The sequence below is a fragment of the Rhodamnia argentea genome, chromosome 1, assembly GCF_020921035.1.
Source record: "Rhodamnia argentea isolate NSW1041297 chromosome 1, ASM2092103v1, whole genome shotgun sequence".
Classification (NCBI taxonomy): Eukaryota; Viridiplantae; Streptophyta; class Magnoliopsida; order Myrtales; family Myrtaceae; genus Rhodamnia; species Rhodamnia argentea.
The window spans coordinates 14,188,592-14,200,814 of record NC_063150.1 but is presented as its reverse complement, the minus strand read 5'-3'; the positions used below and the strand labels follow the sequence as shown (position 1 = coordinate 14,200,814).

At 41.1% G+C, this 12,223-nt stretch overlaps 1 protein-coding gene across 4 annotated transcripts; it reads left to right on the top strand.

Annotated features, from left to right (window-relative positions):
• The first annotated feature begins 613 nt into the window (after positions 1-613).
• Positions 614-8,730, top strand: LOC115757200 (peptidyl-prolyl cis-trans isomerase FKBP62-like). Of its 4 annotated transcripts, XM_048283394.1 has the most exons (14): positions 615-1,055; positions 1,136-1,222; positions 2,392-2,652; positions 2,740-2,814; positions 2,902-2,982; positions 3,064-3,258; positions 3,348-3,434; positions 3,552-3,727; positions 3,822-3,944; positions 4,035-4,181; positions 4,284-4,411; positions 4,778-4,898; positions 4,989-5,063; positions 5,099-5,207. In XM_048283394.1, exons 1-13 carry the CDS (start codon positions 854-856, stop codon positions 5,040-5,042), a joined length of 1,737 nt encoding a protein of 578 aa, XP_048139351.1. In that variant the 5' UTR covers positions 615-853; the 3' UTR covers positions 5,043-5,063; positions 5,099-5,207. The 4 variants fall into 4 exon arrangements, with proteins under 4 accessions (XP_048139346.1, XP_048139351.1, XP_048139353.1 ...); XM_048283396.1 differs by lacking the exons at positions 4,989-5,063; positions 5,099-5,207 and adding an exon at positions 7,679-8,730; XM_048283391.1 differs by having other exon boundaries at positions 4,778-5,063.
• The last annotated feature ends 3,493 nt before the right edge of the window (positions 8,731-12,223 follow it).

The following is a 12,223-nucleotide window of genomic DNA, read 5'->3' as shown; positions in this document are numbered from 1 at the left end:
ATTACATAAAAAATTAATATTTAATTAAAAATCATTTAATACGGATAAAAGCGCCCGAGGCGAGGGAGGATCTCTTTCAATGAGCAAGAGAGGATGATGAAGAGAAAGTGCCGAGTGAGGGAGAATGAGCGAGAGGGAAAATGAACGAGAGCAATGAAAAATGAATGCGGGCAAGGGAGAAAATGAGGCGAGGGAGGATCGCCTTAGTTAGAGGATCGTCTTCAACCGGAGAAAATGAGGCAAGGCAAGGGAGGGTTGGCTTTGCTATAAAGAAAAGCCGAATGTGCCCTCACAGGTGCCCGAGGTGCTTGAAAAAGGCGCCCGATATAGGCGCCGTCACGGGCACCTTTATCAAGTGCCCGATAAAGGCGCTCGTAGGGGTCCGCTGCACGAGCCTCGTGCGGCGGGTCGAGCTTGGGCGGCACTCTGATCGTCGCAAGAGCCTCGTGCGGCAGCACAAGCCCCATGTGGCACTTGGGCTGCCGCACGAGGCTCATGCGGCATCAAGACTGTTGCACGGGGTCCAAATTGATAAATAAAAAAAAATTGATCTAATCTGATAAAAAAAAAATTATCCATTTTCGAAAAAAGCCCCAGAAAGCACGGATGGTCTGACTCACTGAGTCGGGCACTCGGGATGCGTCTTCTCGAAAGAGATCTTTCTGGAACTGTCCCGTTGGAACTCTCTAGACACACTCTCCCCATTCTCTCCCATTAAAGCCTCCCCCTCCCCTCTCTCATGGCTGATCAACGAGAAGAAGTCGAAGGACCTGCATTTCAAGAACCTTGCTGCATTCGCTTCCCTTGCAATCGTTCCTCTGTTTCCTGAGCCCGTCCGAAGCCAACGCTAGCCATGGACGACGACTTGGAGTTCCCCACTTCGGGCAACGTCGAGGACAACGAGGACATGGACATGGACGTCCCCGAGGACGACCCGGTGAGCCCCGTTCTCAAGGTCGGCGAAGAGCGAGAGATCGGGAAGGCGGGGCTCAAGAAGAAGCTCGTCAAGGAAGGCGAAGGGTGGGAGACCCCGAATGCCGGCGATGATGTCGAAGGTGCGTCTCGCTTCTTGGTTGACTGATCGATGGATTGGCTTGTGTTCTTGCGATGCTGATGGTGGCTTCCCTTTGTGCAGTTCATTACACGGGGACTCTGCTCGATGGGACCAAGTTCGATTCGAGCCGCGATCGTGGGACGCCATTCAAATTCAAGCTCGGTCGAGGTACCTCTGCTCTTCTCCAGCATTTTGCGCTCTTACCTGCAGTGGTCACTTCCATCGAGATGGATGAATGCACGACATTCTAATTTTGAGGATCCAATTGCAAAAATTGGGCTAAGTTTGGAGGACTGAATATGGAACTCATCTCTTTTCTTCTCACGTACCGGGGCAAGAAAGAGAGCACAAAAATTAGATGTGGGTTCTTCCGAGAAAACCAATCTTGAATTCTTGCTGGATGAGAAAATCTTGATTTCAATCTGAACGAGGGACTAATGGGATAAAGATGGAACTGTTGAAGCAAAACGGGTTTTGCGTCGTAACTTACTGACCTTGATAAGGTGATTAAACTTACATTTGATTAAGAGAAGTTACGCTGAATGTGGAAAATTGAGGACGCATAGGTTGCAACACTTTACGTCGTGTAGAACAAAGTTACGTTCAATTAAACATTTGTGGTACATTGGGAATTGTGTGACCTGCAGAATATACGAGGATGAGGCAAATTGTGGCTTTGAAATACATGATTTCTTTTCTAGAGTATGAGAGGACTGACAACAGTGAATAAAATGTGTAAAGAAAAGGCTAATGATGCTGGCCTCACTATTCTGTCGGCCTGTGATGGGATTTTGGTGCCTCTTGGAACTAAACTAGATTTTTTCTTCTCTTCACTTAGTGGTGATTGCTATGAATGTCAAGGTCATAACATGTTTAATTATGTCGCGAGGAGAATTGGTTTTATCTAAAGCTGCTATGCACTTAATCTTCCTAAGGCGACTGATTCCCATTTGAGCTATAAGTAGGACTAGACAAACAAGGTGCTCTTCTTATTGTAAAAGCCACTTACATTGTCATGGTTGTGGTTGGTTTATATGGTTTTCAAGTCGGATGTCCATTTGCAGTTTGAAGGTAATGCAGTAGTTATCATAGCAACACAGTTAATCATCGATGAGGCTTGTGGCCATTTTGTACCTTTATGGAGTGTGCACCTCAGTAAACTGCAGTTGACTTCTAGTGTTGTTTATTGTCAATGCTACCCAGAGTGAAAACAACTTCTAAACCTTCACTGGACTTAAAATCTGATCTTCTCTGCATACTTATGCTTTCTATTGACGCTTTACGAATAAAGTGTCATAATAGTCTGAAATGAGTTTTAACACGCTGTGCTGGGGCAGGTCAAGTGATCAGGGGATGGGATGAAGGAATCAAGACTATGAAGAAGGGCGAGAATGCCATATTCACCATCCCTCCGGAACTTGCCTATGGTGAAGCGGGATCCCCTCCCACCATTCCTCCTAATGCTACCCTTCAATTTGATGTGGAGTTGCTCTCGTGGACGAGCGTCAAAGATATATGCAAGGATGGAGGGATCCTCAAGAAAGTTCTTGTGGAAGGAGAGAAGTGGGAGAATCCCAAGGACCTAGATGAGGTCTTTGGTATGTCCCCTGTCAGCTTATAGTTCCCCATTGCAGATGTGGTTTTTTGACGTAGCCTGTATTGATTTTCACTTCTATTTGTGTCAGTTGAATGTGAAGCAAGCCTTGAAGACGGGACACCCATTTGGAAATCAGATGGAGTGGAGTTCACTGTGGGTGATGGTATGCTTCCTGTCTGTACACACTTCTCTTTCCAAAATATTATTTTAGGCATCGATGTTAAGTTGACTATTGGTGCGCATTTTGTAGGGTATTTCTGCCCAGCTTTGGCTAAGGCTGTAAAGACGATGAAGAAAGGAGAGAAGGTTCTGTTGACTGTGATGCCGCAATGTAAGTGCAAAGCTTTTACCTTTTTCTACTTTTGTGCTCTGTTTGAATATTGAAATGATGCTGAATCTTCAACTTATACAGATGCATTTGGGGAGACTGGTAGACCGGCTTCTGGGGATGAGGTCGCTGTTCCCCCCAATGCTAGCCTCCAAATTATGCTTGAGTTAGTCTCTTGGAAAACTGTTTCTGATGTGACCAAAGACAAGAAGGTCTTGAAGAAAATTTTGAAGGAAGGAGAGGGGTATGAGCGTCCGAATGATGGGGCAGTGGTTCAAGGTAAAGTACATGAGACCGATCATTTTCAAAGCTCTGAGTCTGTTGGCTTTGTTGGATATAATTTCTAAACTTTTCAATGTTATTGTCAGTGAAACTCTCTGGTAAACTGCATGATGGAACTGTGTTTGTGAAGAAGGGAGACAACGAGGAGCCATTTGAGTTTAAAATAGACGAGGGTACAGTATTGCCATTTTAAATTGTGAAACCTTTTCTTCTCTGCTAGGCATCTTAATTTTCAGTCTTGTCATCTTTAGCTCTCTTCTCCATAGTGCTGATGTTGTCTCTTGATTCAGAACAAGTGATCGATGGACTTGACAGAGCTGTCAAAAACATGAAGAAAGGGGAGGTGGCATTGGTAACAATTCAGCCGGAGTATGCTTTTGGCCTGACCGAGTCTCAACAAGATCTGGCAGTGGTTCCTGCCAACTCAACTTTGTATTATGAGGTCGAGCTGCTATCATTTGTTAAGGTTGGTGTGAAGCTCTACTGAGGGCATGATAAGGTCATTACTTCTTGTTGAGGAGGGAACACCTCTAACTGTACATTCATAATACTTTCTGCAGGAGAAAGAATCATGGGAGATGAACAATCAGGAGAAGATTGAAGCTGCAGCAAGGAAGAAGGAAGAGGGTAATGCTTCGTTCAAGGCTGGAAAATATGAGAGGGCTTCAAGGAGATATGAGAAGGTAGGGATGGCAAATTCAACAGTTAGTATCTGGGAAAGTGTAAGAAATTTTCCTACGAGTCCAAGTTGATTCAATGATTTTCTTTAACAGGCAGCGAGGTTTATCGAATATGATTCATCATTCAGTGATGAGGAGAAGCAGCAGGCAAGGACCCTGAAGATCAGCTGTAACCTTAATAATGCAGCTTGCAAATTGAAACTCAGAGACTTCAAGGAGGCCGAGAAATTGTGCACTAAGGTGCAGTATTTGGATCTCTTTAAACTTCACTCTCTGACACTCCAGTGAGATGTTAAGTCAATTGCTTCACCGAGTCTTGGGTATGGCTTTTTATGTTGACAGGTATTGGAAGCGGACAGTAAAAATGTTAAGGCGCTCTACCGGAGGGCTCAAGCTCACATACAACTTGTTGATTTGGATCTAGCAGAACAGGACATCAAAAAGGCGTTAGAAATCGACCCTAACAACAGGTGTTTCTCTTCATTAGTTCTAGGGATAAATATGCACCTCACATGGTATTAGCTGTTGATGGCACGGAATTTGCATCATATCATTAGTTCTAGGGATAAATATGCACCTCACAAGCATGTGACTTTTTGCATGCTCAACACAATCTAATTAGGGGGACACGTGCTATACATTACACTGCAGAGCACCCACTTCACTTAGAAGATAACAGTTTTTAGCATGATGAAAATTAGAGAAAGGAAAACACTACAGCACCGTTCGGTTATCGGGGTTATTGGGGGTAAAACCTATTGGATAGTTCTGCCGGATGAACGCTTCTGCATTTGTTTGTTTATTGAAGCTTTTACTCGTGTTTAACTGGGGTTTAGGGAAGTGAAACTGGAGTACAAGATACTGAAAGAGAAAGTGAGGGAGTATAATAAGAGAGATGCCCAATTCTATGGAAATATGTTCCCCAAGATGAACAAACTGGAGCAAGCAAGAACAGCGGTACGTCCTCTGTCACTTCTGAATCTAGCGTTCGGCCGGGTTCTGTTGCTTCTTGCGGTCCTAGTGTTGCTGCTTCTTGGTCTGATGCAGGGCATGGCGGCAAAGCACGGGGCATCGCCTATGACAGTAGATAGCAAAGCGTAAACTGTATGCCATGAATAAGCTGATGTTGATGTATGTCAGGAAACGTTTTTAATAAAATGTACCTCCATGAGCGAGCTGTGTGCTTCTAAATTTACGCTAAAAACATGACCATCTTATAAAACTCTTGAAATGTGCATGACATACTGTATCTTGGATCTGACTTTCGTCATCTCATTTTTGTTAAGAATAATATCTAAACTGTATGCTGAGAATAGCTACTGGTGATGTACGTTTGGAAGCGTTTTAGTAATATGCACCCGCGTCAGCTAGCTGCATACTTCTAAATTTCCCCTAAAAGTGCATGACCATTGATGTAACTCTCTTTTATGTGCATCACAGACTATTTTGGGTCACATTTTGTAGAAATTGAGAAATATTTATGGGGTTTAAGATAGTTGTTCTTGTGCTAAAAGTAACGTTGGTTGTATTGGGAAAAATTGTAATAACCGTATGTAAAATCTAGCAACAATGCTGGTGAAAATGCGACTGAAGCGTCGCAGGCGTTTTGGGAGGATCACTGGTTTTAAGGACATGGCAAGCTGGGCGGAACCCTGGTTTGATGTAGAGCGAACGGGTCTCTATTGTAAGGCAATGCTGACGGGAATTTGAACTTCCGCTGCAGAAATATAGCTTAAAGTATCAAAGAATCTCCTGGACAATGCACCGGCTAAAACATTGATGGCCCTAACATCTGGACTCGATTTCTTTCAAGAAACCCTGTTATTAAGGCAATGTCTGAAGAAAGTTCCAAGCATGTGAAAAGCGATAACGTTCGAGTCGTCTCACGATTGTTTTTTAATGCTAATGATATGACCAGAAGGATGTTCGTCAGGGGAATTTCATTAGTAGGCCTCGTCATGGGTCTGACAGCCCAGTAGATACGCAGAACAGTCATCTTGGCCGAAAAAAAAAAAAAAAAAGATTAATGCTACGAAAAATTTTAAATTGATAGATGTGTGATAAATTTATTTTAAATTGATTTTTTAATCATCAAAAGCTTCAAAATGGTACGTTTATGATGAATTTATTTTAAATTAATTTTTTATCATGAAAAATTTTAAATTTATATATTTGTGACAAATTTATTTTAAATTATTACACATATGATAAATTTATCATTTGTTAATTTTCGTAAAATTGAGTTAATATTACGAAAATTTTTAAATTGGTACATCTGTGATAAAAGAGTAAAAATCTCAGACTAATAAATCCGTTAACTATCACGTGTTGTCTAATTTAATAATTTGATTGTAAAATTTAACAGAAATTAATGAAAGGTAAATTTATCATATGTGTATCAGTTTGAGGTAAATTTATCGCGGATATATCAATTTGAGTTTTTTGTGATCAAAAAATTAACTTAAAAGTAAATTTATCATAGATGTATTAATTTAAATTTTTTCGTGATATTAATTTAAAAAAAAAATATCCAGTTCCGAAATCAATGGGATAAGTTTAGGCAATGACTTTTAGGCCGGCTACGTAGTAGGGATTAAGGCTTGAGCCTTTAGTACTCTCTGAATGGGATGCACACAGAAGGGAGCTGAGCTTGAAATGCTGTGACTTCCAGACTTTGCATTAATACTAGAGACCTTGATTTTATGTCTTTACTATAGGAATAAGTATGGTACGAGTGTCATAACTTTTGTACGACATTCATTTGAATGTCATAATTTTTTTTTTTTGCTCACTTGAGTGCCATATCGAAGGAAAATCGTTTATTTGAGTGCCACTTCCGGCGAATCATCCTATGTAGACTTTTTATTTATTTTTTATTTATTTTTCAGCAACACGAATTTTTTGAATTTTTTTATTTATTTTGATATTGTTCTTTTTTTTTTTTGGTTCCTTTTTCGGTCTTTGTTGGCAAGGGTCACCGATGACCTTCGTCGGCCACAACCAACGGGCCTAGGGGCGAGGGCCGCCTCGCCCTACGACAGTGGGGCGTGGACGGCCCTAGACGACGATTGTCGCGCCCTCGGCAACGACAAGCGAGGGTGCAAAGGCCCTTGCTAGATCCGGGCGAGGGTGCAACAGCCCTCACCCCGGGCCGACGGGGTCGCGAGGCCCCTTGCCCGGATCTGGTGAGGGCCTTCGCGCCCTCACTTGCCGCCATTGAGGCCGCGATAGCCTTGGGCGAGGGTCATCGCGACCTCACCGGCCCAGGTCGAGGGGGCCCTCGCCCCTAGGGTCACCGATCATGGCCGGCGAGGGTCGTCAATGACCCTCGCCGACCAAGGGAGAAAAAATCAAAAGAAAAAGAAAAATTACAAAATAAATTTAAAAAAATTAGGAAAAATTTCACGTGTACATTAAAATATTCAATAAAATGGTTTCGTTGGTGCTACGTCGGTTTTTTCGACGTCTACGATAGTGATAACACTTAAGTGATCGATTTTTCAAAATTATAGCACTCAAGTGAACGAAAAAAAGTTATGACACTCAAGTGAGTGCCATGCAAAAGTTATGACACTCGTAATGTACTTATTCCCTTAACTATGAAAGCAACTTTGAATAGTCATATTACAAATTTGGGTGCTAATTGGGAAAATTCCAATGAAATTGTAAACTATGTTTAATGAAGTTAAGAAATATGATTTTCTTTTATTTTCATGATTCCTATATTTCCTTGGTTGGATAGGGTTTCTAGCGCCGGGGGCAATGTTGAGGAAAAACACAAGTGACAAGACCCGGATCTGCACCAAGCGTCATCAATTTGAGAAGGATATTTCAAGTGGATATGGAGGGCCCATCTGTGGACACCAGCAGCAGATGACAGCCATGGCGATTTTCCGAGTGTTGGAGATCCATTTATTTCTCTTGGCTGTGGAGATGTCGAGTGGATGGGAAGAAACTCTCAAAGTGGGGTCGAGCCAGCAGGATGCCCATGGTCCTACCCTCGCGTTTTGCTGCTGGAGCCCAAACCAGACAACTCCACGAGCGACTGTTCCTTGGCAGATCCGTCAAGCCATGGAAACCGTGGAACAAAAAGCTGCTGGGTCTTGTCTTCTGTGACATGAATCTTTTGCCCTAGCTCCCTGTGGACCAATGCTGTTTCGGTTTTAGACTTGGGATGAAAGGAAGGAAGGAAGGAAGGAAGGGAGAAGGGGGAAGGCAGCCAGTACCACCAGAAACCCTAGCCACTCGTCCTGTCGTCATCAGTATGCGTATTCAAATGGGATGGTATTGAATGATGTAGGGTGGTGTTTGTTGTGTACCATCTAACGCAAATGAGGCCAAGGGCAATTTAATGTTCGGGTGTGTGGGGCTTGAGAGTGACCAATACATTCAACACCAAGCATTTCGTCTGCCTGCCTAAATGGGAGAAGAGAAGTTATCAGCAAGAAGTCAGGATTTTGTCCTTGGAAGATGTTGCTGAATGCCTAATGGAGGGAGAACAGAGATTGAAGGCTGGGTTTTGCTCGGTTTTGCTCCTCTTTTCCCACAGGAAACACATGAATCCGCCGGACGGACGGACATTACTTAGAGGGACAATGACATAAACGGTCATTAAATTTTTAGTTTGTTCAATGTGCCTCTGAGTTTTTGGCAATGTTCAACTTAGTTTCTGAATTAGATAAAAGCTATTCAGTGTTTTCCTTCCATTAATTTAAGTTTAGGAACATCATTGAACATTTTCATATAATTTTGAGATCAAATTAGACATGTATAAAAAATTTAAAAATCACATTTAACAAATTAAAAATTTAAGAATCACGTTATATATCGGGCTAAAGTTTAAGGATTACATTGAACAAATTAATAATTCATGAATCACATTACATATTAGATTAAAGTTCTAGATTATTTATGGCATTTTCTCTTATTCAGATGAAAAGAGAGAGAGATCCGCCACGTTCGTTTCTCTATACTAAATTTTGACTTGCGGGGTGAATTCATGAAACAGAGATTGTTCCCCCAATGCCAGTGTCTAAGAATCGCGGAACGCGTTCACGTGATTGGCTATGTTACTTGATCCTCTGCCATCCTTTGTCGGCGCTCGTGCTTGGAGGTGACTTGTTTTTGGAGATGACGACAATGGAGATGTAACTTGTACTCCTTTGGTCGAAAGAGCGCACGTCGCATGTGTTATGGCCCAGAACTTTTCTCTTTAAAGCCTTTGTTAATATTTCCATTTTTTTAGTTGATCTTTTTTCTTCCACTGTGGCCAGTAAGGGTCGCCGAAGCCCGTTGGCCGAGGGTCATCAGAGCTCGTCGGACGAGGCCAAACTCACTATAGCCTAGCCGGCTGCTGGCAAAGGCGGTTGGCAAGGCCATGGCCTCTCCTGGGCCTTGCCTTGACCATCACGCGACTGCCTAGCCGAGGCTTTGCTAGCCACGGGCAAGGCTTCCTCAACTCGTGGCCAGCTAGGCCTTGGCGTGGGCGGCATTGCCGGGGCTGGCCGGCTTCGGCAACTCTCGCTCAACAATCGGCAAGTTCCGACAACCCTCGCCGGTCATAGTGGAAAATAAAAAGAAGGAAAAGGGAAGAAAATAAAAAAGAAAAGAGAAAATAATTAAAATTAAAAAATACGGAAAAAGTAAAAAATTATTAAAAAAAATGTCTACTTCAAGACTAGTCGGGCCACATAGAATGATCGTCGTCCACAGCGGTTCTTGACCTAAATTGATCGGATTGACTCAATTAACAAAACTTGACAAGATTTAAGACTAACTTGGTTCAATTAAAACATTCATTTATATGTAAATTAGGGAATTATGCAACATTATATGATAACCGAGGAATGTGGTAAAGGCCCTCAGATTAAACCTTTGCGTAAAATAACGATATGTAAACTAGGAGATCTCTGACCCCAAAAAAGAAAAAAGAAAAAATAGGAGATCACCCCCTCACGTGCAACGGAACACCAGCACTTAGATATTTACTTTGTGGAATAAGATGAACCCCAGGTGATTAGTGCTTCTTCTTTTTTCCGAAAACCCTAAGTAATTAGTTGACTTGCCCTTAATACATAGGATTTTAGGTTCCTAACGGACATGAAAATGATTGGTGGCGACTCCTAAAACGACAAGATTCGAAGAGCAAGAACCCACCCGACATCGCCATAGACCAAGAGAGGGATTTTCGAAATTGTGATTTCTTTTCACGACTTATTTGGTTTTAGTTTTGAAAGCAAAACTTTCCTCTCTTTGAGCAAAAATATTATCCCACGGCACAAGGGGAAAAGCAGAGAGGTGAGGTGCAACGATCGGCACAATAAATTATTTTTTTTTTAGAGAGAGAGCAGGGCTTAAGTATAAAATAAATTTCACTTTTGGTCCTTGTACTGTTGAAGCGTTCAAATCGAGTCCATGTACTTGGGTTTTTCAACAGTACTAGTCCTTGTACCATTGATGAATCGGATTGTGAGCACGATTTTTCACGTGTCCCATTTTGAGTAAGACTACGATGTCATTGCCTATTATTAGATGCATAATATGTAAATGTGTAACTCGCTATAGTTACTATTATCAATCCTCTATCTCTCTCCCTCCCTATGCCCCTCCCCTGCCCTTTCTATCTTTCTACCTGTTTTTTTTCTCTCATGTTCAAGATTTTTATTGATTTCGAGCAAATTCAAGCGTTGAACATTTAGAGATCTTCTATTGGAGTTCAAGACTTTTTTTTCTTTGCTTTGATTGTCTTTCCTTTTCTCTCCTACTATGTTTTGGGAGGTTGTGAGCGTAAATAATTTTTTGCAGCTGATCTTGGATGAATGTGGAGACCGGAGACCAGTTCGATCATTCGTCCGATCGACAACCATTGAAGAGGATATTCGCGACGTGACTCTATAAATTCTTTGAGATTAGGCCGCTCTCTTCTTCCGATTTAGATTTAGACTTAGATTAGGGATTTTACTCTCTCGAATTAGATTTAGATATGGATCTAGGAGTTCCTTACATATATTTGATATGTGTTCTTTTAAGTCATTGCAATTGGTGTGGAAGTTATCGATGTGTACTCGTCATCGAATCCGGTGATCCTCCACTGAAATTTTATTGTTGCAGATCTATTTTTGGGGATGAGAGTACGTTTCTAGCTGCAGAATATACTTTGTTATCTTTTTTTTTTGGCATTAGAATTATTTGGGTACTTGAAAGTATTCTATGTATCTCTCAAATACTATCCCGATGATCGAATGAAATCTTTTTTTAAAAAAAAATACTATTATTGGATTTATTAGTAAAGATGGACAATTTTTTTTCCTAAAGCTATTTAAATATTCAAAGGTTGAGAATGAACCAGGAGAATTCCCCTATGTGCCTGAAATATTCCCCTAGCTAGAATAGATTGTCAACGGTGTGGTCATATCAATTAACAGATGATTATCTAAAAAGTCTAAAACCTATTGTACAGTGGCTAATCCAATCCTAAAACTTTTAATTGTATTAATTTATTCTTAACCATATTGCGAACTTACCATTTTAATCCTTAACCTATCAATTGTGCTAATTTAGCTTTAAATTTTTTGATGATTTGCCGAGATAGTCTCAATACTTTTGACAACTTGTCAATTTAGTCCTTCCGGACAATTTTGGTTGGAATCTACTGACATGGATGTCAATGAGTTTATGACTAAATTAACGCAATTGAAAGGTTTAGAACTGAATTGACTACGGTAGAATCGGTTGAGGACTTTTTGTATGATTTTCCCTACTATTTAAAGTATTTTTTAAGAGCGCTTCTAGGTACATCTTTTTGGATCTAAACTGAAAATAAGGATCCTATTGTTGAACACTGTGGAGTTAAATTCAGTTAAATTGTTAATCGAATTGGGTGCAGTTTGTAGTTAATAAAAATTTCGTGACATTTTCAGATTTTTTTAATAGTCGACAATTTACCGATTAACGTTTAGTCTCGATTTCACATTTTGGTAAGATTGTTGATGGAATATGATGAAAGTAATTTGAGCACACATGGACCAAAATTGATCATTCCTACAAGTGCGGGAAGCAAGGGTGTAATTTCTTTTAGGAGTTTGCACATGTAAGCCGCTCGGTGTCGATAGCCGATGTCGACTCAACAATTTTCGATGAATTCTGATCGAAAATTTTAGTGGAATGACTTATATTATCACGAAACCCCCAAAAAATAAGAACCAAAATAAAAATGCAAAAGTTTGCCGAATACCCTAAGACGGGCATAGAGAATGCGATCGAGCTCTTAACGTTTCAATCCA

What these genes read in the sequence shown, in the direction of transcription:
- LOC115757200 (XM_048283389.1), top strand. Translation starts at nt 854, where the DNA reads ATGGACGACGACTTGGAGTTCCCCACTTCGGGCAACGTCGAGGACAAC. An exon ending in CAAATTCAAGCTCGGTCGAG is followed by an intron (nt 1,223 to 2,391) that starts GTACCTCTGCTC and finishes GTGCTGGGGCAG; the next exon opens with GTCAAGTGATCAGGGGATGG. An exon ending in CCGAGAAATTGTGCACTAAG is followed by an intron (nt 4,182 to 4,283) that starts GTGCAGTATTTG and finishes TTATGTTGACAG; the next exon opens with GTATTGGAAGCGGACAGTAA.